The sequence below is a fragment of the Rhinoderma darwinii genome, chromosome 10, assembly GCF_050947455.1.
Source record: "Rhinoderma darwinii isolate aRhiDar2 chromosome 10, aRhiDar2.hap1, whole genome shotgun sequence".
Lineage (NCBI taxonomy): Eukaryota > Metazoa > Chordata > Amphibia > Anura > Rhinodermatidae > Rhinoderma > Rhinoderma darwinii.
This window is the reverse complement of record NC_134696.1, coordinates 91,264,538-91,290,915: the sequence shown is the minus strand read 5'-3', so window position 1 is coordinate 91,290,915 and position 26,378 is coordinate 91,264,538. Positions and strand designations below refer to the sequence as shown.

Here is a 26,378-nt window from a genome sequence, read left to right as displayed (position 1 = left end):
TGCGTCTATAGCATGCAGGTACAAATACATGCATTAGCGCTGAATGGCCAGGCACATTCCGTGCCCGACCATTCAGCGCTTTACAATGACGCTGATTGGCAGGGCAAAATTACTTGCCCCACCAATCAGCCCCATTCAACGACGCTAGCAGCTCGATGATGTCATCCCGCCGCTTCCATTATTGAAAGGTGCTGATTGACGGGACACGTCATTCTGCCCTGCCAATCAGCGCATTTTAACGATGCTAGTGGAGCAATGACGTCATTGCGCCACCTGCGTCGCTCAGGTCCCAGCAGACCGGCTCAGAAGAGAGAAGACCTGAACGGGATCATGTGAGTATGTCTTTTTTTTTCTAATAAAACTGTGTGTCATTATCTACAGTGGGGGCTCTATCTACAGGGGGGGGGTCTATATGTGGGGATGTGGAGCACTATATACAGAGGGAGCTATATGTAGGGCACTATGTACAGGGGTGGGCTATATGTGGGACACTATATACAGGGGTGGGCTATATGTGGAGCACTATCTATAGGGGGAGCTATTTGTAGGGCACTATCTACAGGGGTGGGCTATATGTGGGACACTATATACAGTGGTGGGTTACCTGTGGGGCACTATCTACAGGGGGGCTATATGTAGGGCACTGTCTACAGGGGTGGGCTATGTGTGGGACACTATATATAGGGGGAGATATATGTGAGGCACTTTCTACAGAGGTGGGCTATATGCGGAGCACTATCTATAGGGGGAGCTATATGTAGAGCACGGTGGCTCAGGGGGCTGTATGTGGGGTACAATCTACAGGGACTTCTATTTAGGACACTATCTACAGATGCTCTATGGGGGTCACTATCTACCGGGGGGCTATAGGGGCACTATCTACAGGGGGCACGGTGTGTGTGTGTGTGAGTAGAAAAGAGAAAACTAGAATCTGAGATGTCACCGGTGAGTCACTTAGGGCTTGTCCACACACAACAGAACTGCTGTAGAAAATTTCTGAAGCAATTCCGTTGAAAGTCAAAGGCTTTCCGCTGTGGCAAAAACGCACCATTTCCTGCGGTTTTTATGGCAGAAAATGGTACGTAAATTGCTGCATTTTCCCCCTCTGAATAACGCAGAAATTCTGCACACTTTCCGTAGCAGAAATTGACATGCTGCAGTCTGAAAAATACGCACCGGAGATCAATTTTGGTTCGGAAATTTTACGCAGCCTGTGGATGAGATTTGTTCAATCACATCCACTCTGCTGCTACTGTATTCTGCTGCGTTTATCCGAGATTCCGGCCGGAAAAAATGTGTCAATTCCGCAGCGTGTGGACGAGCCCTTAATGTAAATGTTTATTCTGCCTCTAATCAGTAATGTAGTCACTGTATGACCTGCAGCGAGATGATGGGTGGTTTGATTATGATATGTTTGTTTTTTTGTGAAACAGCAACTCCCAGCATATCCTTACCATTGTTCGAGCCATGCTGGGAGCTGTTTTACGCCTTACAAACCTATAAGGCAGGGGTTGCACTAAATTGAGTTATATTTGATCTGGTGCTGTATATATGTACTGAACATGGTTCTGGGGCTGAATATATGTACTGAGCTTGGTTCTGGTGCTGTATATATATGTACTAAGCTTGGTTCTGGGGCTGTATATATGTGCTGAGCTTGGTCATGGGCTGTATTTATGTACTGAGTTTGGTTCTGGTGCTGTATTTATATACTGAGCTTGGTTCTGATGCTGTATATATGTACTGAGCTTTGTTTTGATGCTGTATTTATGTACTGAGCTTGGTTCTGATGCTGTATATGTGTACTGAGCTTGGTTCTGATGCTGTATTTATGTACTGAGCTTGGTTCTGTTGCTGTATATATGTACTGAGCTTGGTTCTGGTGTTGTATTTATGTACTGAGCTTGGTACTGTTGCTGTATATATGTACTGAGCTCGGTACTGGTGCTCTATTTATGTAATGAGCTTTGTTCTGGTGCTGTATATATGTACTGATCTTGGTTCTGGTGCTCTATTTATGTACTGAGCTTGGTTCTGATGCTGTATATATGTACTGAGCTTTGTTCTGATGCTGTATTTATGTTCTGAGCTTGGTTCTGATGCTGTATATATGTACTGAGCTTGGTTCTGATGCTGTATTTATGTACTGAGCTTGGTTCTGTTGCTGTATATATGTACTGAGCTTGGTTCTGATGCTGTATTTATGTACTGAGCTTGGTTCTGATGCTGTATATATGTACTGAGCTCAGTTCTGGTGTTGTATTTATGTACTGAGCTTGGTACTGTTGCTGTATATATGTAACAAGCTTGGTTCTAGGGCTGTATTTATGTAATGAGCTTTGTTCTGGTGCTGTATATATGTAATGATCTTGATTCTGGTGCTCTTTTTATGTACTGAGCTTTGTTCTAGTGCTGCATATATGTACAGATCTTGGTTCTGGTGTTGTATTTATGTACTGAGCTTGGTTCTGGTGCTGTATATATGTACTGAGCTTGGTTCTGGTGTTGTATTTATGTACTGAGCTTGGTTCTGGTACTGTATATATGTACTGAGCTTGGTTCTAGTGTTGTATTTATGTAGCAGAAATGGAAGAATTTGATACAGCGCTGTTTCGTTAAAAGGAAGTAATATTCCAACTTTATTTCAGACAAAAGTAAAATCCACTAGGAGTAAGGGTGGTTGTCTCAGCAGTAAGCCTAGAAGTGTCCGACAGATCACCTGTCCTTAGTCATGGCACAATGTTGTCAAATTCCTCAGTTTCTGCTATGTTTGTACCGTGTGCTGCCACGTGGATGCATGCACAGTCCAAATCTGGACATACATACCAGTGAGCTGGAGAAATCCTCCTATATTTTCCTGTATTTATGTACTGAGCTTTGTTCTGGTGCTTTATACATGTACTAAGCTTGGTTCTGGAGCTGTATATATATATATATATATATATATATATATATATATATATGTACTAAGCTTGGTTCTGGTGTTGTATTTATGTACTGAGCTTTGTTCTGGTAAAGTATATACGTACTGAGCTTTGTTCTGGTGCTGTATATATGTATGAGCTTTGTTCTGGTACTGTGTATATGTATGAGCTTGGTTCTTGTACTGTATATATGTATGAGCTTTGTTCTGGTGCTGTATTTATGTACTGATCTTGGTTGTGGTACTGTATATATGTCAGAGCTTGGTTCTGGAGCTGTAATTATATAGGATATATTTATCATAACAAAATTGCAGGGCAGATGGAATTGTTTTCAATGTATATTTAATGGGAACCTGTCTGGTATTTTTAACCCTTTGAACTGCCACCATGCCGTAATACATGACATGACAATATTTCCAATTGTATGTTTTTTTCAGATGCAGCAAAATCTTTAAAATCAACTTTTAAAACGGCGCACACTCTATGCTAATTACTCAGTAAAGGGTCATGAGGCGGTGCCGCTATCCTGAAGAGTCACATAGTCCTGCCTCCAAACCCACCTTTCCATGTTTGATTGACATCTCCCTGGCTGATACAACTTTCTCGGGTGCGCCATTGCCTTGTACTACTTGGGCACGCACCGTGCAGCGAGGTGTACTCTGCCCGGCTTCATCACTGCACCGCGCATGCCAGGGGAGTACAAGGCAACGGCGCATCCGCAAGAGTTTAAGGAGGCTGGTAGTGATGTAGAACAGCCAGGGGGATGTCAATCAAAATCTGGGGGGCGCCATTTAAATTTTTGCCTGAGTCAACAGGAAAGCTAGAATCAGCCCTGGGGCTGCAGCTCTCCGTCTGTTGAAAGAACGGGCGAAGGTCAGTACAATATATTTTTTTGGGGGGAGCTGTGTGGCACTATATACAAGGGTGAGCATAGGGGCACTATATACAAGGGGGGGCAGGGTGGCACTATATACAAGGGGAGAGCAGGGTGGCACTATATTCAAGGGGGGAGCAGGGTGGCACTATATACAAGGGGGGGAGCTGGGTGGCACTATATACAAGAAAAGTGCAGGGTGGCACTATATACAAGGGGGGAGAGCAGCATGGCACTATATACAAGGGGGTGCAGGGTGACACTATATACAAGGGGGGAGCAGGGTAGCATTATATACAAGGGGGTAGCAGGGTGGCACTATATACTAGGGGGGCTGTATGGTACTATACACAAGGGGGAGCTGTGTGGCACTATATACAAGGGGCTGTGTTGCACTAATAAGAGGGGGCTGTGTGGCACTACTAAGGGGGGCTGTGTGGCACTATTTACTAGGGGGGCTGCTTGGCACTATTTACAAGGGGAGGGCTGTGGCGCTATCTACAGGGGGCTGTGTGTTGCGCAATCTACAGGGGTCTGTGTGTGGTACTATCTACTAAGGGGGGGATGTGTGCCACTATATACAGGGGGCGCAGTATGGCGCTATTTGCAGGGTGCACTGTATGGCACTATGTACAGGGGGGGCTTTATGGCAATATTTACAGGAGTGCTGTATGGCACTATCTACAAGGGGGAGTTGGGGACTCTATCTACAAGTGGGGTGTGACACTGTCTACAGCGGGGCTGTATGGCACAATCTACAGGGTGCACTATCTATAAGGGGGGCTACGTGGCACCTAGGGGTGGCCCCATTCAAGTTTGCTATGGGGCCCAGTCTTTCCTAATTATGCCCCTGTGTGCAGACAATTCTTCATGTTATATAACCTTTAAGAATATTCTGAGATATTGTGTTGTATGGATTACATTTTGAAATTAAAGGGGTTGTCCCAAGGTTGAAATTTATCACATCACTGGGACCCCCACTGATCACTAGAGCGAGGGTCCCAAGCCCTACGTTCCTCCTCACTGCATCCACACAGTGACAAGGAGCTTAAATAGAGCGACGGTTGAGAATGTGCCATGTCGCTCACTATTAGGTCTATGGGGCTGATGGAAACGCCTGAGCGCTGTTCTCGGCTGTCTCCGTCAGTCCCATAGACTTTGTATGGAGCGGCACCGTGCGTGCCTGTATACCGCTCCATTCAAAGTGTTCCTCATTGCAGTCATGCAGTGAGGAGGAGTGGGGTGCTCGGGAACCCCGCCGATCACTATCATCGGCTGGGCCCCCAGCGATCAGACATTCAACACCTATGCACAAGATATATCAATCTTCTAATAGAATGAGTTCAAATAAAAATGTGAAATTATTCAGTCTAAATTTAGATTAAGAGTATGAAAAAGGGCACAAGATCGTTGGGGACCCTGTTACAGATTTTTATTGGGGTTACGCCTCTGCTCTGAGTAATTCCTAATTTATCGACAAATGCAGCAGTGCTGAATATGTCGATGTGGTCGAGCTTCGTTTTTTATTTGTCACGACTCATTGTAATATTAGTTTTCATGCTGCACAAAAAAATGAATTAAAATACAAAATCAGGTCTACTACATCTGTGTATATATAAATGCGCAGCTTTACTTGCTCAACTGAACATACCACCCAGTCCGTGCAGGTATGACAATGCTTTTCTTTTGCATATGACAGTAAACGCCATCACTCTCATCTGCCCCCGTTGCACCCTGGTGATCAGCATCAGGATAGATTCTTGCAAGAAATAGAAATACTGGTTTATCTGGAGGAAACCTGGTACAGCTAGATCCAAAATGTATTGAGCTCATTACCTGGAGGCGGAGAAAGTGGGAGGAGCCACACAATATATAAGACGAGATTTGATTCTTCATAGGCAATGGCATCCTCCATCAGATCCCTGCCAGGATTAGGGAGTAGAAGCTTCTCTCCTGAAGTGTCCTAGGTCCAGCAAGACTTTCACTTATTCAGAACATCCCGTCCTTCCCAACCTGCAGGAATGTCTTCCCAGGTAAGTGCACTGCTATTTTTCTTGCAAAATGACTTATTTAATCAACATTTTTTTTATTGATCTAGTATATGAGCAGTAGAATTTACTGGAGGTAGCCAACAATTACTGTTGCATATAAAGGAATAAGATTATGGAGATATCTAGATATCTAATCTCTATATCATTAGTAATTCACAGTCAAAATGCATCACATGTAATAATAACACTCGTGCTTTCTAATGAATACAAATAGCAAAACTAATTATATAAAATCAGCCGAAGTCATGAATGTTCACAATTAAGATGATAAGTGGATAGATAGATTATAGATAGATAGATAGATAGATGGATAGATAGATAGATAGATAGATAGATAGATAGATAGATAGATAGATAGATAGATAGATAGATAGATAGATAGATAGATAGATAGATAGATGGATGGATGGATGGATGGATGGATGGATGGATGGATGGATGGATGGATGGATGGATGGAGAGAGAGAGAGGGGGATGGATGGATGGATGGATGGATAGATAGATAGATAGATAGATAGATAGATAGATAGATAGATAGATAGATAGATAGATAGATAGATAGATAGATGGATGGAGAGAGAGAGCGGGATGGATGGATGAATGGATAGATAGATAGATAGATAGATAGATAGATAGATAGATAGATAGATAGATAGATAGATAGATAGATAGATAGATGGATGGATGGATGGATGGATGGATGGATGGATGGATGGATGGATGGATGGATGGATGGATAGATAGATAGATAGATAGATAGATAGATAGATAGATAGATAGATAGATGATAGATAGATAGATAGATAGATAGATAGATGGATGGAGAGAGAGAGAGGGGGATGGATGGATAGATAGATAGATAGATAGATAGATAGATAGATAGATAGATAGATAGATAGATAGATAGATAGATAGATAGATAGATAGATAGATAGATGATAGATAGATAGATAGATAGATAGATAGATAGATAGATAGATAGATAGATAGATAGATAGATATGAGATAGATAGATAGATAGATAGATAGATAGATAGATAGATAGATAGATAGATAGATAGATAGATAGATAGATAGATAGAATTGGGCAAGGAAAATTGCCTGGTACTTCAGCTAGTCTTGATCCAACATACAACATGGTACCATATAAAACTTTAATGTACACATAGTAAATCTAATTATAATATCCAGACTATTTCCATGGCATGTCTTCTTCTCTCATCTACAGGAGCAATGTGAGGTTTATACCATCCCCATGGATGAAAAACTAGAAAAAGAGAAAACCAAGGATAAAATATTTTCTGGCTTCAAAGGAAAGAAGGCTAAGAAAGTAGAGAACTTGAAAAAGGAGCTAGAGATTGTAAGTGATGGAAAGAAAATATATTGAAGTACATGGAGTTGTCTTAGACCGTGGTCCAGTTCTGTGGTTCTATAGGACCGTACAATAGAACAATTGTAAATGTTTTTTCAAAAAAATCTACCAAATTTATCTACTCAGTTGGACCTTACTGAGCACTGGCAGAGAAGACAATGCTAAAGAAATATAATAATAAGAATATATTATACATGCCAGGAATTAGGGTCAGATCTGTTATAAAGGATATGGAAGAAATGATAGATAGTATAGTATCATACTAACAGAATTTTCTTTTTCTAGATAGACCACAAGTTGAGTATCGACGAACTGGAAAATAAATTTTCAGTAGATATCAAAGAGGTAAGTGTTAAAAAAGGCACTCTAGTTTTTAAAAAAAATGTATTAGGGGATTCTGAGATAGTCCACCATTCAGGAATCTTATTTATTAGTCAACACAAAAAATACGGCTACAAAGAGCATCTCTCACTCTGGATGACCCAACGTAGCCCATTTCAGTGGGAACTGTGTAATTATTAATTTTGCCTGTGGTGGCGCTGTAGGGGAATTGCGCTCTCCTACGGATTACAGCTGATCACTGGAGCTCCTAGCAGCGGGAATGCCTGTGATGAAATTAGTGTTGAGGACTCCTTCTAACAAAAAGATTGCCCAAAGCAACCCCTTCAAATAGCATGGATAATATTTTGTGGACTCATTTATTGCCCCTACTCCCAACCCAAGCAGCATGATACATATACAGTACCTACACAGTAAAGTATAAAAGGGTGCCAAATATTTTAACAAATTGTGTTTTTCTTCAAGGGTTTGAGCACTGCAACTGCCGAGGAGCTTCTCGCTCGTGATGGCCCTAACAAGCTCACTCCTCCTAAAGGAACCCCTGAAATTGTCAAGTTTTTGATGTTAATGGCTGGTGGATTCTCCATTGTCTTCTGGATTGCAGCTGCGTTGTGTTTTCTGGCATATGGCCTACAAGTTGCACAGGACCCCACTGTTTCTAAAGACAATGTAAGAAATCCAATGGACATTTCCGGTCCAGATCGTAGGTTGATGATGATGAATACTTTGATTGTGTCTGGTATGTGTTATTGAATTGTAACTCCTCTTTGTCTTCAGCTTTGGTTGGCGATCATCCTGATCGCGGTGGTGGTGATGACCGCCCTCTTTGCTTATTACCAAGAAGCTAAAAGTACCAACATTATGGCTGGCTTTAAGAACATGGTGCCCCAGGTAAAAACTGTGATTGAAAATAATAAGCTAAGTTCGTAAATACACTTGATAAGATTTGTTGCTAACGTGTTTCGTTGTTGATCTAGCAAGCCTTGGTTCTTCGTGATGGGAAACGTATTGAGATGTTAGCAGAGAACCTTGTGACAGGCGATATTGTCTATATTAAAGGAGGTGATAAAATTCCGGCTGATTTACGTCTGCTTGAGAGCCACGGTTGCAAGGTGAGAAGAATGGAGAAGACATTTTTGCATTCAGTAGAAATCACGCTATGGGTACTGGTGGAAGACATTAAGTCATGAGAATGACCTGTTGCTTTTGATATTTAGGTTGACAACTCATCCCTCACTGGTGAATCAGAGGCACAACCTCGTGGTGTGGATTGCACGGATGATAACCCTCTAGAGACCAAGAACCTGGGCTTCTATTCGACAACCTGCTTGGAAGGTGGGCTATATTCGGAAATTCTCTCATTCCCTTGAACTTTTGTACATAGTGGCAGCACTTGAGATGACCGTATTTGCCACAAAGTAACTGAACCCGGTCTAATCGTTTATATTTACTCTACAGGGGCAGCGTGCGGTCTAGTAATTAATACAGGTGACCGTACAGTCATTGGACGTATTGCATCACTGGCCTCACAAGTCGGGAACCAAAAGACACCCATTGCCTTGGAGATTGAGCACTTTGTACACCTGATCAGTGGGCTAGCAGTGGCCGTTGGCGTCCTTTTCTTCATTATCTCCGTCTCTATGGGATATAGTGCCCTCAATGCTGTTATATTCTGCATTGGCATCGTGGTAGCCTATGTGCCTGAAGGACTACTGGCAACTGTCACGGTGAGTAGTACCTATCAATGAGCACATTAGAATGATATTACCCTTGTCAACAACCCCTTTTAAATTTTGTATGGCCTTCCTAATGACATTTGTACCCTATAGGTTTGTCTATCCCTGACTGCAAAGCGTATGGCAAAGAAGAATTGCCTGGTGAAGAACCTGGAAGCTGTTGAGACTCTGGGGTCAACCTCAGTCATCTGCTCTGACAAAACTGGGACCCTCACCCAGAACCGTATGACTGTGGCACACATGTGGTTTGATAGTGTCATCCAGAATGCAGATACCAGTGAAGATCAGACAGGTAAGAAGTTATGTACCACTGATAACACACTAGACTACTCCCGATAGATGTAATAGGCAGATAACCATTGCTTCTTTTTTTTTCTCTCCAGGGGAAATGTTTGATCAGAGTTCCCCGAGTTGGCAAGCACTGGGTAGAATTGCCACCCTATGTAACCGAGCAGAATTCTCTAGTGATCAGGAAGACGTTCCCATCAGTAAGGTAAACATGTAAACATTTATATATATATATATATATATATATATATAGATATAGATATAGATATATATATATATATATATATATATATATATACTTTACACTTATATACCTCAGAATAGAAATTAAAAGGGTTGTCTCACGAAAAAAAACCTCTGTCCACATGCCCTATTAGTAATTGTGTACGTCATCACCCCCATTTGGAACCCTCTCTGTGAGGCAGAACAGAGAGTCACACCCGTTCTAGCGGACTTGGCCCATTCATGCATTACATGGCAGATGCAGGAGAAATTTTTGGCTAGCAGCTGCTTCCCAGGCAAAGACAGCTGTTTACTGGGGGTTAGAGAAGCTAGACCCGTGGCGATCCACTGATCGCTGGCCGGCTTACATTTAGAAAGGGGTTCCCTTCATGAAACAGCCTCTATATGGTCAGTTCATCTTATTTTGATACAACTCCCATTGAAAAAAGTTTGGTATTTATTTGTTTTCACTTTTTTTGTGCAGAAAACAGTCAATGGAGATGCCTCAGAAGCAGCTTTATTGAAATTTACAGAGAATGTTTTAGGAAATGTCATGGATATTAGAAAAAGGAATGAGAAAGTATTGGAAATCCCATTTAATTCCAGCAACAAGTACCAGGTAATTAATGGACCCCGGTTATGCTTCAATACCCAAACTCTCTATAGCATTAATGATTATTCGTAATTCTTTATTTTCTCAGAGTTGATGTATTTTTCCTTACTACTTAGGTCTCTATTCATATCCCAGAAGATCCTGTTGAGAAAGGTTACTTGCTTGTGATGAAAGGTGCCCCGGAACGCATCTTGGATAGATGTAGCACCATCATGATAGGAGGAGAGGAATTGCCACTGGATAGTGAAATGAAAGAGGACTTTCAGATAGCCTATATGGCCCTGGGGAGTCTGGGAGAAAGAGTCCTTGGTGAGTATATGCAATTTTTCATTGACTTTCTATACAATCTAGACTGAAAGGTCCTTTTGGATTCTGCTTTTAGTATCTTCAAGGTCTTGATAGCTATTTCTATGTTCTATTTCTTCTACAGGTTTCTGTCAACTGATGCTCCCTGCTTCTGATTATGGACCTGGTTACCCATTTGATCCAGAAAGTGGAAATTTCCCACTAGATAAATTATGCTTTGTTGGCCTGATCTCCATGATTGACCCACCTCGTTCCAGTGTTCCCGATGCAGTCATGAAGTGTCGTAGTTCAGGCATTAAGGTTAGTATCTCCAAATATTGATCATGATCATAACAGATTTAATAATCAGTAAAAATTATATAATAATCTGTAATAATTATGGTAGATTATTATGGTCACTGGGGACCATCCAATCACTGCGAAAGCCATCGCAAAAAGTGTCGGCATTATCTCAAGTTCTAGCGAGACTGTAGAAGATATGGCCCAAAGACTTGAAATCCCGGTTGAAAGAGTTAATCCAAGGTCAGTAAATGACATTACTTATCACTTTCTCAACCACCTATCACCATCTTACATTGAATTGACTGTGAATTTCAATTTTCAGGGATGCCCACGCCATTGTAGTGAATGGAAGTGAAATCATTGACATGAACTCTGATGAACTGGATGACATTTTGAAAAATCACACTGAAATTGTATTTGCCCGGACCTCACCACAGCAAAAACTTCTCATTGTCGAAGGCTGTCAGAGACTGGTATGTTATATAATCTTAAATACTAGAAAAAATAAACTCGAGATTGCGTCTATGGTGGATGTACTAAGAATAAATGACATCTATAACTTTCAGGGTGCCATTGTGGCTGTGACTGGGGATGGTGTGAATGACTCTCCTGCATTGAAGAAAGCTGATATTGGTGTTGCGATGGGAATTGCTGGCTCTGATGCTGCCAAACACGCTGCGGATATGATTCTGCTGGATGATAACTTTGCTTCTATTGTGACGGGTGTGGAAGAAGGTAAGATGGTCGTTCTAGGTATAAAACTTCTCAACTGCCCAAAAAAGCTTCAAAAATATCCCCTGTTTTTTGTGATCAGAACTTTAAAAAAAATGGTAACTAATTACTACCATCTCCAAAATACAATTTATCATTCTTGTACCTAACAATAAACCCAGATTGGATGACAAGGGGTGGGGCTTTTGGTAAGGGATGGGGCTGAGCATGCTTAGCTTCGTACTGCAGACAGTTGCCTTACAGACAGATATAGGTTTGTGAAAAGGAAGAGGGAAAAACAACTAATCTCCTGGGATACATATAGGAAAATTCAGAATATATTTCTCACCATTTTGAGGTGTGCCATTTTCCCAAAAGCTTATTAATGTCATTCTCCTGCAGGACGATTGATCTTTGACAACCTGAAGAAGTCCATTTCATACACAGTGACCAAGAATATTCCAGAGATGATTCCTTTCATTGTCTATGTGATTATCAGCTGCCCCTTACCCATAGGAACTATCACCATCCTTTTCATAGAGCTGGGAACTGACATTGTGAGTTGACATTTTAGAATATACATCTGCATTTCATACCCTGATAACCCAACTGTCGATGAACTGCCTATTAGATTGCATGTAAGCATGGCATGAGGGGTATGCGGAGAAGGCGGTTGCCTTGAACACAACTTATGGATTTCTTTATTTTTTTAAAGACATGTTCGGCCTCTACATTTTTTTACTAATCAGTGTTTCAATATATAAATAAGAATATTTGGGATTGATGGGGAGATGTGCAACAAGGTTAATACTGAACTTCAGGTACCGAGGAAAGAGAGCACATTTTGAAACCCCTATCTTGGGCACCAACAGAGCTTATCCAAGTCCTGGGCTAAGCTAATGAATATCATTACACTTATTGGTAGATTATTAGAGAGACCCTAAGGGGGTGCTCTAAACTGAAAACAAGGGGTCCACATACTGTTCTTGCCCTCTGCTGCCTATTTCCACCCCTGCTAATACACATTGGGCATGAGTCTCAGTTGAGATGACCTCATTGTAAGAGTTTGTTCTGTCATCTTCTTAACCTAAGGCTACATGATTTGCTCTTGGTGTAGAAAAAGGTCAACAATTTTATGAATGGAGCTGCTACAATCGACAAGCATATTTTGGTAAATCGACTTCCTCCTCTATATATTGTCCCTCCTAACGTCATCAATTTTCTCTGATTCCCTCAGATCCCTTCCATTGCTTTAGCATACGAGAAAGCAGAAAATGATATCATGACCCGAAAGCCACGTAACCCATACAAAGACCGTCTGGTGAACATGCAGTTGCTGTCGTATTCCTACTTCCACATAGGTAAGAATTTCCTTCCTTTACTATTCTTTTTCCTTTTTTTCGAGTCAAACGCCTGCAAAACAAAATGATCCCAAACCAGTAGACTAATATGTATTACTTGTCCCACAGCTGCAATGGAATCCTTTGCTGGATTTGTGAACTATTTCACTGTGATGGCTGAACAAGGATTCCTTCCAGCTAGAACAATTGGACTTCGAGTCAACTGGGAAGACAAAAACATCAATGAGCTGGAGGACAGTTATGGGCAGGAATGGGTAAGCACGTAGAACGAGCAGACATAGGACTCATTATGGTTTGATATTTATTGACAACCGATGAAGTATTAGTTAATTACTATAACTCAATGGTCTCCAACCTGTAGCATCAGCTGCAATATAACCTGTATAGCAGGGGCATAACTAGCGGAGGGGCTAACTGGGTGTTGGGTGCCAAGGGGCTCCAACGGGACATTTTGTATTGCCAATGGTACTCAGATACAGGGCTGGGGCAGCAAGCCCCGGGTAAAGGATAGCCTGGCTACATCTCTGCCTACATTATTATTTACCTTTAATACGATAGGCCATTGGGCAGTGAATACCACCCTTTCCTTTTAATGAGAAACGCTTTGTATCCATCTCCACACTTGGTGGTCCAATTTCTCTACATTTGATGTCTCATAGTGACATAAGTTAGGCCTTGCTATTGACAGTTAGTGCTTCACATTTTTAGGACACTAGACATTGCTCCCGGCCCCGCACAGTCAGCAATATCTCGCTATTTTACATATTCATCAGTGCCATCCTAGTAACCTGTAAAAGTAACCCGTATGATCTCGTCTCTATTTTTCAGACCTTTACACAGCGTCTTAACCAGGAGTGGTACTGCTATTCAGCCTTCTTTATCAGTATTGTGGTCTGCCAGATGATGAACACACTGATCCGAAAAACAAGAAGGAACACCCTACTGACTAGGCACTTCTTCAGGTAGGTGATAGTCAAATTGTGGTTGTGTATAAAGCGCCACTTTCTGCCAGTAAGGTATTATCTTATGTGCAATATGTTTAGCCAGGCGTGTACGCAGCTAAATAATATGGGGTAAACTCTAGGGCAACTTGCATGGAGAGAAACAGCAAAACAGTGGTGTTATTCCTGTTACAGAGGCTAGAGGGGGGTACAAAAAAACAATAGGACAATATGGTATTTCCTTGTTTTACACTTATTTTTATTCCCACAGGAACAAAGTCATCTTCTTGGGCGTACTCTCACAAGTAGCCATTGCGCTAATCCTCTGTTACGTCCCTGGGTTGAATGTAGCCTTGCACTTTATGCCCCTTCGGTAAGTATCGGCTATAGAAGTGGTAGATACCATAATGCAAGCATCGATAGTACTCATACCCTATCCAGTTCTGCAGCTCCTTCTTGTGGTCCGTCAGAAATGGCCGTTCATATCCAATATCAAATATAGTAAGACCAGAGATCCAGTTGAAAGATAATAGGCACCAACAGTACAATTGTTAAATATGACGTCAGTGTGGTAGTGGCTACATGACATAGATAGGGGTTCATAGTCCATACATACATCAACTACTGGTGCTACCCAGTTATCATGTGATGGTGCAGCAGAGGTTGGTCGCTCACCAGTCGTTTTTTAGATTGCCCCTGCCCTGATGATGAGACGCAATGTTAGGATTAGGAGCAGTTTTTGGTTGTGATATGGACATTACAGTAGCCATCTACCCCAAGTTATTATATAAAGTCACCATCATGTAGGTACTTTGTATAGTAATACATTAATATAGTTTGGGTGTTCACAATATTTCACTTTTTAATCCATCATTTACTTGATTTGAATTGAATGTTTGACCTATTTCAATATTTCCCACAGAGTCCAATACTGGTTTGTTGCAATCCAGTACACATTCCTCATCTTATTTTATGATGAAATCCGAAAACTTCTCATGAGAAAATTTCCCGGCGGTAAGTATCGAAAATATGGAGAATTCAGCCATATCATTATTGACCACTGCATATTTATGGGTGTCCATAGACCTACAGAGTACATTGTAGGCTTCTACCTATAATGGTCGTGATGGCCAATAGACATATGACAGATATGGATGGTCTAGTACCTACTGAACTGCTGTAATGTCATATCGACCCATCAATGGCCAAGGTCGTCATGTCTGATATCCATCTTGCTCACTAACAAGAAGTCTTGGGTGGCCTGAGCATTGTAAGTATTAGTTACGGGATAGGGTTTATTCCCTCAAATATCATCAGGAAAACCAGATATTACACAAGATACACTTTAAAATATGATGGGTCATCCATTTCTATATCATCTTACTGAATTAGATCGGACATGGTCTTGACCTCCTAATGATGACTATTTCAGCTTTAAGGGCCTCACAGTAGAAAGCTGAAGATGTAAAAACAATATTCATGATCATTGAAGACGGTAGATGAAGATATGATTGTATGACCAATTATTTATTCTTAATGTTTTATTTTTGCAGGTTGGATAGATAAGGAACTTTATTACTAAAGATCCAATAAACTTTCCATGAAGATTCCCCATTACTGGAAGAACATTTGTGACTGCCCTTCCTTAACACATATTGTATAATTGTACATATTGATGTAATGTAAATATAAATACTTTTATTTTTTAAAAAAGTTAATTTTTTTGTTCGATTTTTAAGGGTGTTGACAACCCTTTTTCAAAAAGAGTCTGACACGGCAATGAGCTATATCACCAGGGGTAGTTACGACACAGGGGAAATGCAAAATGACATTCCGGCTGTTCTTCCAAGTAGTGCATGAACACACATGGTCCGCTAGAGCAGATAAAGGGGGTCCCAAGTTCTGTACCAGACGCAGGGTTAAACTTGCCCACCAGAGTACCAGAAGAGTACTAGAGTCCTCCAGGCTCCGGTTCTGACACACTAACAGGCCCCAAAGGCTTATCAGAAGAAGACTACTCCATTTGGAGCTGTCTTTGGAAAAAATCTCTTGCCACTAGGGTCTATTTTGTATGGGTTGATTCAGTAATAACTTATTAGACCTTATTGGTGATGTGTCCTGTGTGTGCAATAATAACAACAAAGATTAAGATGCAGTTAAATGTGGTTGTGCACATGTTCTGTATAGATGGAGAGTGGCCCTTAGAACCATCTCCTTTAGTGGTCCTCAGGAAATCCAGTCCGACACTGCGAGTGGGGAGCACCCCCTCTATGATGTGCCTTAATAATGGATATGGACAAGGGGTTACCAAGATAGTTAACAATGTTATTTACATGATAGAGTAAAAAGTATAATAGCTAAAGTAAGTATCTACAATTGTGGCCGGAGAGAACAACAAGAATAATAACATATAACTTAGTAGAAGCAAACTAAAGGTGTAGTACTCAAAGAGCAATACTATGAGTAGGTGACATTATATATCGATAACAAATGTAAAACATACATATCTTAGCCATGCAGCAGGCCAAAGTGATAAAACATGAGCAATATGATTTGCTTGTGCCATGAAACAGAACACATAAACATTGTATTACTACCACCAGTATAACAACGCCAAGAGCAATGTAGTCCTATGATGTAGACGCTAAGCTTACAGCAGAGGCAATGGTCATCTCAAGTAGGGGCCGGAGCAGTAGACCATTGTTGACTTGAAGATAAGGAGAGGATGAGCTGGAAAGGGTTTGGAGAAGGGACATAGAAAAGCAATAAGCCAATAATTTTTGCTATAAGGAGTCTACTGTAATGTCATCAATAGAGTTTCAAGAGGTAATTCAATTTCTGAAGTCCAATGGGGGTAGGATACTGTGTGGGGGCACTAAAAAGGGCATTGTACTGTGTGGGGGCGTTATACTCTTTTATGGGGCATTTTTTTTTTATGATGGAGGTGGGGCGCTTTCTATCCTAAGGCTGGCCCTGAGTCTATGGAAGATGTTCATAAATTACAAGCTGATTTGGACACACTAAGTGTTTGGGCATCCACTTGGCAAATGAGGTTTAATGTATATAAATGTAAAGTTATGCATCTGGGCACCAACATTCTGCAGGCATCATATGTCCTAGGGGGAGCTACACTGGGGGAGTCACTTGTTGAGAAGGATCTGGGTGTACTTGTAGATCATAAACTAAATAACAGCACAATGTCAATCAGCTGCTTCAAAGGCCAGCAAGATATTGTCATGTATTAAAAGAGGCACGGACTCGCGGGACAGGGATATAATATTACCACTTTACAAAGCATTAGTGAGGCCTCATCTAGAATATGCAGTCCAGTTCTGGGCTCCAGTTCATAGAAAGGATGCCCTGGAGTTGGAAAAAATACAAAGAAGAGCAACGAAGCTAATAAGGGGCATGGAGAATCTAAGTTATGAGGAAAGATTAAAATAATTAAATCTATTTAGCCTTGAAAAGAGACGACTAAGGGGGGACATGATTAGCTTATATAAATATATGAATGGCCATACAAGAAATATGATGAAATCCTGTTCCATGTAAAACCCCCTCAATAAACAAGGGGGCACTCCCTCCGTCTGGAGAAAAAAAGGTTTAATCTGCAGAGGCGACAAGTCTTCTTTACTGTGAGAACTGTGAATCTATGAAATAGTCACCGCAGGAGCCGTCACAGCAGGGACAGTAGATGGCTGCAAAAAAGGCTTAGATAATTTCCTAGAACGAAAAAAAACCATGTCCAATATCAATGTGTAGAATTTTTTCCCTTCCACTTCCCATTCCTTGGTTGAACTTAATGGACATGTGTCTTATTTCAACCGTACTAACTATGTAACTATGTCAGAAGTTTTGATCGGTTGGGGCCTGAGCACAGAGACCACCACCGATCACTTAACCGGAGCGGCAGAAGTGCTCGGGTGAGTGCTGTGCCACTTACATTTCTGATCAGCTTTCCTCGGAAACCAGAGCGAGCGGTGTTCGGACTCATAGACTATATTGAGCCCATACAAAGCCAATCAGAAACTAAGCCGCACGTCGCTCACCTGACCACTTCTGCTGCTTCGTTTTAGTGATTGGTGGGGGTCTCCGTGCTCGGCCCTTTCCAGTAACAGTATACATACAATGTATGGCGAACTAATGCTGACCGTACAATATAGATAACTGACAGCAGATCCTATTGATATCAACAGGATTCACCAACAATCTAATGTGTATAAAGGCATATTGGATTTTGACATACTTGATCTTTTATTCTTGGGAAATAAGCAGCACCAGAGTTATCTGGCAGCCACTTAACCCCTAAACATGGACGCTCAGCTGCCTGATTTCTTGTCAGGTGGGGGGGCACCAACAATCCATTCTGGATTGGCCAAGGTATTTACATACAGGGCTCAGGAAGGAAATTACCTCCTGTCACGATGCGGGGTGTGGACCCATTGGGCCGTACCGCATAGCGCGACGGCAGCTGACCAAACAGTTATAGTACAGAGTCTATAGTCCAGAGAGGGTACCTGTGGCAACTCGGAGAGTAGCAAGGCAGGCTCGGCTGTGACCAGGCGGCAGGTAGATTTCAGGCGTGGCGTAGCAGAACAGGCGTGGAATGCAGCTCAACATGACAACAGCTCAGCACGGTACTTGATCTGGATAGCACGGGATACAGGATACAGGAACAGGGAACACTTGGGAACTGGAAGACACTAGGAGACCATTTGCAAGACAAACTTTGGGTAACGAACAACGCTCAGGCAAAGAACAAGAGGGCAGAGCCCCTTTTATAGTCCAGTAGCATTCTGGGCTTGATTGCAGACTTCCTGCAATTATGCGCGCACTGGCCCTTTAAGACCGTACACGCGCGGGCTCCCTCCGGGAGACAGTCTCGATACCAGGAAGTGAGTGCCGGCACCTCACTGGGGGATGACGCTGCAGAGAAGACACATGTCCATGGCCACAGCCGTCGGGGGTCAAGTCAGAACGACGGTCTGTGGCCATAGACGTTACACCTCCCAACTGTCCCGGATTTAGCGGGACAGTCCCGGATTCCGGGCGGTGACCCACTGTCCCAGGCGGCCGGGGTGTGTCCCACGGTCAAACTAATTCTGAAGCAGGGAACCATCAGCTCCCTGCTTCAGAATTAGTTCATAGTGGAGGAGCAGAGGGAGCTCTCCGCTCGCCGAAGACTCCCCGGACACAGTGATACTTTAAGTGCTCTGCCCGAGGAAGCCCTTGACTGTACTGTCCATATATGAGCGGAATCCCCGGCCAGAGTCGGCAACGGGGATTCCGCTCAAGGATTAGCCACTGACTTCACTGTCCATATATGGACAGTACCGTCAAGGGCTTCCCTGAGCAGAGCGCTTAAAGTAGCGCTGTGCTCCCTCTGCTCCTCCGCTGTGAACTAATTCTGAAGCAGGGAGATGATGGTTCCCTGCTTCAGAATTACTAGCTACTCCTTGAGCAGAATTCCCATTGCTGATGATCTGGCCGGGGATTCCGCTCCTAGAGTAAACCCCTAAAGGTCACTGTCCATATATGGACATTAACATCAGTGGCTCCTCCTGGAGCGGAATCCCTGGCCATAGTCGGCAACGGGGATTCGCTTAATGAGTAGCCACTGAGTTCACTGTCCATATATGGACATTGACATCAGGGCTTCCCCCTATGAGCGGAATACACGGCCTATGCTCTGGCTGGGAATTCCGCTCCTAGAGGGAGTCCCAATGGCGCTATCTACAGGGCGGGGGAAGTGCTATCTACAGGGGGTGGCACTATCAACATGAAAACTGTAGCACTATATAGGGACACTACATGGGCACTGTGGCATTATCGAGAGGGCACTGGTACTTTATATATGGGCACTGGCACTAGGGGCAGCTTTGGGGGTATTATACTGTATAAGGGCAGCTAGGGGGCATTATACTGTAAGGGGCAGCTATGGGGGCATTATGCTGTAGGGGGGCTTTATACTGTATGGTGGCAGTTATGGGGCTTTATACTGTATAGGGTGGTTATAGGGCATTATACTGTATGGGGGCATCTGTATGGGCACTTTACTGTATGGGGAAGCTATTGGGGCATTATGCTGCATGGGGCAGCTATGGGGCAATATACTGCATGGGGGCATCTGTGTGGGCATTACACAGCATGGGAGAATCTATGTGGGCATTATACTGTATGGGGGCATTTGTGTTGGCCTTATACTGTATGGGGGCGTTATACTGTATGGTGGCAGCAAGAGGGCAATAAACTGTGGCACTACCTACATGGGCACTGTGTCACTACAAGGTCACTGGAACTAGGGGCAGCTAAGGGGGCATTATACTGTATAGGGACAGCTATGGGGGCATTATGCTGTAAGGGGAAGCTATGGGGGCATTATGCTGTATGGGGGAATTTGTTTGGGCAGTATACTGCATGGGGGCATCTGTATGGGCATTATACTGCATGGGAGAATATGTGTGGGCATTATACTGTATGGGGGCATCTGTGTGGGCTTTATACTGTATGGTGGCAGCTATGGGGGCATTATACTGTGTAGGGGCAGCTATTTGGCATTATACTGTGTGGGAGGCACTATGGGAGCATACTGTGTGAGCTGAATCGGGTGTGTATGGGCGGGGATTGGGTGGGATCAGATGCATGGCTTAAAAGTAAAAAAATTGGCACTGCGCGCTACATCGAATGTCCCTCTTTGTGATACTTGAAAGTTGAGAGGTATGGATAATGATGTCCTGTGTGAACAGGGCCGCCATCAGGGGGGTATTAGGGGTACTACTGTAGGGGGCCCGGCCAAACTTAATTGAAAGGGGGGCCCGGCCGTGAGCTGCGGGCCCCCCTTTCAATTAGGTTTGGCCGGGCCTCTCACATCAGTACCCCTAATACCCCCCCTGATGGCGGCCCTGGGTACCATGATATAGTGCTGGACGGAGTACCGTTAACAGGCGGTTCCACGGTAGGGGGGCCCAGAACATTTAGCTGTATGGGGCCCTGAAATTCCTGATGGCGGCCCTGTGTGTGAACATATGGTCTAAGGCAGGGGTCTGAAGCACGCGGCCCCTGGGGCTGTCATCTGTGGCCCGCGGGACACAGAGCCGCTAGTATCGGCTCTGCTCCGAGACTCTGGAATTCCCTGACATCGCTGTCCACATATGAACAGCGATGTCTGGGGCTTCCCCAGAGCCGGAGTCCCGGGCAGAGCGCTAGTACAGGCTCTGCTCCGGGACTCTGTGGAATTCCCTGACATCACTGCCCATATATGGACAGTGTGTCAGGGTCTTGCCCAGAGCGGAGCAGAGCGCTGGTGTCGGCTCTGCTCCTGGACTCTGTGGAATTCCCTGACATCGCTGCCCATATATGGACAGTGTGTCAGGGTCTTGCCCAGAGTGGAGCAGAGCGCTGGTGTCGGCTCTGCTCCTGGACTCTGTGGAATTCCCTGACATCGCTGTCCACATATGAACAGCGATGTCTGGGGCTTCCCCAGAGCCGGAGTCCCGAGCAGAGCGCTGGTGTCGGCTCTGCTCCGGGACTCTGTGGAATTCCCTGACATCGCTGTCCACATATGAACAGCGATGTCTGGGGCTTCCCCAGAGCCGGAGTCCCGAGCAGAGCGCTGGTGTCGGCTCTGCTCGGGACTCTGTGGAATTCCCTGACATCGCTGTCCACATATGAACAGCGATGTCTGGGGCTTCCCCAGAGCCGGAGTCCCGAGCAGAGCGCTGGTGTCGGCTCTGCTCCGGGACTCTGTGGAATTACCTGACATCGCTGTCCACATATGAACAGCGATGTCTGGGGCTTCCCCATAGCGGAGTCCCGGGCAGAGCGCTAGTATCGGCTCTGCTCCGGGACTCTGGAGAAGCCTCTGACATCGCTGTCCATACATCGACAATGATGTCAGGGGCTTCCCCAGAGCAGGAGTCCCAGTGATGTCAGGAGCACAGCTGGAGTCCCAGGAAGAGCCTACTAGCGCTCTGCCTGGGACTCCAGCTCTGGGGTTGCCCCTCACATCTCTGTCCATAAATGGACAGTGATGTCAGGAGCAGAGCTGGGATCCCAGGCAGAGTGCCAGAAGCAGCTCTGCTCCGGGACTCCAGCTCTGGGCAAGCCCCTGACATCACTGGGGCAGCCTCTACAGAGGGCACTGGGGCAGCCTCTACAGAGGGCACTGGGGCAGCCTCTACAGAGGGCACTGGGGCAGCCTCTACAGAGGGCACTGTGGCATTATCTACAAGTGGGTGTGTGGCAGTATCTGAAGAGGACACTGGCATTATCTAGGGGTGTGTTGATTTATATACAGAGGGCACTGTGGCCTTATCTACACAGGGCACTGTGGCCTTATCTACAGAGGGCACTGTGGCCTTATCTACAGAGGGCACTGTGGCCTTATCTACAGAGGGCACTGTGGCCTTATCTAGCGGTGTGTTGCATTATCCACAGTGGGCATTGCGGCAGCATCCACAGAGGGCACTGCGGCAGCATCCACAGAGGGCACTGGGGCACTATCTAAAAAGGGGCTGCCCAATATTGACATGTGTGCTAACTGAGCCGCAGGACTGCATTTAGCGACACAAACTGGAAAGCTGGATTGTTGAAATAAGCACGTGGAGAAATATCTCAAATTTTAAACCTAGTGCTATTATTATAGTAATGTAGTATTATTATTCTAGTAATATAGTGTTATAGTAGTTCAAATAACTAATTGATTAACAATAATTTTGTATTGTATCAAATTTGAAAGTAATGCGGCCCGTCAACTTCCCATTTTTTCTATATGCAGCCCACTTACCCGGCCGAGTTTGAGACCCCTGGTCTAAGGGTATATTCAGATGGTGCGGTCAAATCGTGGTTCATTGCCCTCAATTACAGTGAAAATGGGGCAAAAATATGTCACTTTCATGGTAATCATGGCAGTTAACGATGATTTGTCCGCTCTGTGTGAATATACTCTGACCAGAACTCAGTTTTGACTGGAGCAAGCCTGCAAACGCTACAGAAACTAGTTAATAGATTAGATTACAGCACCGCCTTGTGGCAGCATGTAGTATTTCACACTATGAGGAAATGCTGTAACGAGGCATTAGCTGTTTATATATCTCAGGAAAAGGGAACATTAGGGTCGGTTCACACGTAGCTTAAATACTGCAGATTTTCTGCAACGGAATTCGTTGCGGAAAATCCGCAGCATAATACAGTAGCAGCAAAGTGGATGTGATAAAACAAATCTCATCCACACGCTGTGTAAATAGTGAGCGGAAAAAACACTCAGAAATTGACCTGCGGTGCTGAGTTTTATTCCGCGTCATGTCAATAGTATTTGCGTAATCGCTGCTTATTTGTTTTCCCCATTGAATTCATTGCCATTTAGACTTCAAGTGGGGGTTCTTCATTCTGAGCTCATCTCACTGTTTGTCCTGCCCAAGGCCGTCAACCCCGTGCTGCTGGGTTTGCCTTGGCTCCGTTTGCACGCCCCAGTTCTGGATTGGAACTCTGGAGAGGTTCTCCAGTGGGGTCCCAAGTGTCTCGACCGCTGTCTGGGTCATATCCATGCACCGCAGCCTTCTCCGCATCAGTCATTGGTAGGGTTCTTGTTACTCTATGTTCTCTGATGTCTTCGATAAGAAGGAAACTGAGACCTTGCCGCCACATCGAGCATATGATTGTCCGATTGACTTGGTTCCTGAGTCGTCCCCTCCTCGCGGTAGAGTGTACCCTCTCTCCTTGCCAGCAGTGGCGGATTAAGTGAACCATGGGCCCTAAGCTGTTGACACAACTTGGGCCCCTTCCTTCCCCCTCACACGCAATTCAACCCCCCCAACTCGCTGACACTGTACCCGTCAGTGCCACTGACCTAACGGATATAGATTTTAGCACTAGATACAGCTGCTCTGTATTCAGGATATAAAGCAGCTGAATCTCAAAAACTAAACAATTTTTTTAATAAGTATTTAGAAAGGTTGCACCAAACACCATACACTATTTTATTTTAAAAAAAAACTTGGTTTACATAGCCTTTAACACATCAAATAAAAACAAATTGTAACACCTCTTTTTAAATGGTAAGTAAATGTTCAACAAACTTCTGACATGTCATAGTGACATGTCAGAACTTTTCATGGTTGGGGTCCGGGTGCTGAGACCCCCACCGATCGCTAAAACTAAGAGGCAGAAGCGCTCATGCAAGTGCTGAGCCAATTCGTTTCTGTTCGGCTTTTTCCGGAAAGCCAAAGTAGCAGTGTACGGCTCATTAACTTTCTATGAGCCCGTACACAAACTGCTCGGCTTTCCGGAAACAGAAACCAAGCGGCTCAGCGCTCACACGAGTGCTACTGCCGCCTAGTTTTAGTGATCGGTGGGGGTCTGCGAGCGACGCTGCTTCCATAACTTTCATTCAGTTTTATGAGACTTACAGAAACAGCGTAGCTCAGCAAGCTGCGCTGTTTCCGTAACTCCCGACCATGTAATCATGATGTAATCATGTAATTCAGTTTACTCAAGAGGGACAACTAGGAGCCACCGTTCTCGTTCGCGCCACTCGTCCAGACACCGCTCATCTCGCCGTTTGTCCAGACGGCGTACACGGCATAGGAGGTCTTCATCACAGTCGTCTTCAGGCTCACAGACCACGAGCTCACGCACTGGGTCGTCACACCACGGCAGTCCGTATGGTGGCCGTGACGGACGTCGCCATAGTAACCGCTCCTCGGCTCGTCGTCGTTCAGCAAGGCCGATCCAGGCGGAGGAGACAGTAGCACCTGCCTTCATCGGCGTTGGTCCCGGTATCCTCTACAGGACACAGTGAGTATGACTGCCTTCGGGCTTGGGGTTCAGGGGGAAAATCTGATGCTGAAGTATTGCATGTGTTGCGTTCCCTGTTGGTGGGGGCCCCAGCGGCTCCATCCGCTTCGTCCAAGGGGGGAAAACTGCTAGTGGAGGCATCCACGTCCATGGTGTCCCCGGCGCTGCCCGCCTTCAGGGATACTTATTTTTGTGGCATTCCCCCCTTGGGGGCGCATTTGTCAGATGACACCAGGGAAAAAATAGCGAGGAATGATTATATTGATATTTGGTCCCTGGTGTCGGCGGATTCGGCGACAATTGATAAAGAGCGCCAGTTTGAGAGGGGTGCCCCGTCCAAACCGCGGGTGGCGAGAACGTTTAATAACTGGTTGCAGGCTTTCGCGGTGCTGGGTTGTGTGGTTTCTAAGAAGTTCCCCGATAAGTCGTTTCAACTCTTTGTATATTTGGATACTATTTTCAGCACGTACAAGTCCCACGGCAGATCCGCTTGGTGGCGTTATGATGAGGAGTTCCGTAGACGTATGGCGCAAAAGCCCGAGGTGGGGTGGGATACGTAAGCTACAGATGTTTGGCTGAGGCTTATGATGTCTCAGCGCCCCTTTCAACCAGCAGCCCCCTCCCAATCCGCGTTTGGCGGTTCTTCCGCCGGGGTCGGGGCTCAAACCAACAGACGGACCGGAACTTGTTGGCTCTTCAATGAAGGGCACTGCAAGTTCTACGGCTCCTGCAAATTCAAGCATGAGTGTTCAACTTGCGGGGGTTCCCACCCGGCAGTCCGTTGTAACCGGCGGACTGCTCAGGTCACGCGTCCCATCAATACGGGTAGGGTTGAGGACCCCAATACGCGTCCTAGAGATGCTCCCCTGGCTAGACCGTTACCCCAAGATGGGGGAGTCCGCCCTAATTAGGACGGGTTTTTCATTCGGGTTCTTTATCCCATTTACTTACAAATCGGCACCGAGTTTTTCTGGTAATTTAAGGTCCGTCAGAGACTTCCCCTCTGTGGTTATGGACAAGGTGACCAAGGAGGTGGAGCTTGGCCCTTTTTTTCTGAGTTACCTTTCTCTAACCTCAGGGTATCCCCGTTAGGGGTGGTACCTAAGAAAGAGCTGGGAAAATTTCACCTGATCCACCGCTTGTCCTACCCCAAAGGCGATTCAGTCAACGACGGCATAGATAAAGACCTGTCCACGGTTACGTATGTCTCGTTCGACAGAGCGGTGGAATTAGTTTGTCAGGCGGGGCGGGGAGCCCTTATGGCTAAATCGGACATTGAATCGGCTTTTCGGCTTTTACTCGTGCACGCGGATTGTTTTCACCTGCTTGGTTGTGAGTTAGCCGGTAGTTTTTATTATGATATGTGCCTCCCGATGGGTTGTTCAATTTCATGTTTTTATTTTGAGATTTTCAGTTCCTTTTTGGAATGGGTTTTGAAGGAATTTTCAGGGTGTACGTCGGCGACGCATTACTTGGGCGATTTCCTTTTTGTGGGCCCTGCGGAGTCGCCGCGGTGCCAATTGTTGCTGGATTCTTTTCGCAGCTTAGCAGCCCGGTTCGGGGT

At 44.6% G+C, this 26,378-nt stretch overlaps 1 protein-coding gene across 1 annotated transcript; it reads left to right on the top strand.

The window, feature by feature from the left end:
* Positions 1 to 5,777: 5,777 nt before the first annotated feature.
* LOC142661559 (potassium-transporting ATPase alpha chain 2-like) lies at positions 5,778 to 15,602 on the top strand. The gene is made up of 23 exons (XM_075838985.1): positions 5,778 to 5,831; positions 7,078 to 7,209; positions 7,507 to 7,566; positions 8,026 to 8,229; positions 8,338 to 8,451; positions 8,538 to 8,672; positions 8,778 to 8,895; positions 9,019 to 9,287; positions 9,390 to 9,588; positions 9,680 to 9,789; positions 10,291 to 10,425; positions 10,536 to 10,728; positions 10,850 to 11,025; positions 11,111 to 11,247; positions 11,330 to 11,480; positions 11,574 to 11,742; positions 12,121 to 12,275; positions 12,956 to 13,079; positions 13,188 to 13,333; positions 13,908 to 14,041; positions 14,292 to 14,393; positions 14,943 to 15,034; positions 15,574 to 15,602. The coding sequence occupies exons 1-23, from the start codon at positions 5,820 to 5,822 to the stop codon at positions 15,600 to 15,602; spliced, it is 3,096 nt and encodes a 1,031-aa protein (XP_075695100.1). The 5' UTR covers positions 5,778 to 5,819.
* Positions 15,603 to 26,378: the final 10,776 nt, after the last annotated feature.

Excerpts from the sequence above, each read along its gene's own strand:
- LOC142661559 (XM_075838985.1), top strand. Across the intron at positions 11,743-12,120 it reads TGTGACGGGTGTGGAAGAAG|GACGATTGATCTTTGACAAC; the intron begins GTAAGATGGTCG and ends ATTCTCCTGCAG. Across the intron at positions 15,035-15,573 it reads CATGAGAAAATTTCCCGGCG|GTTGGATAGATAAGGAACTT; the intron begins GTAAGTATCGAA and ends TTATTTTTGCAG.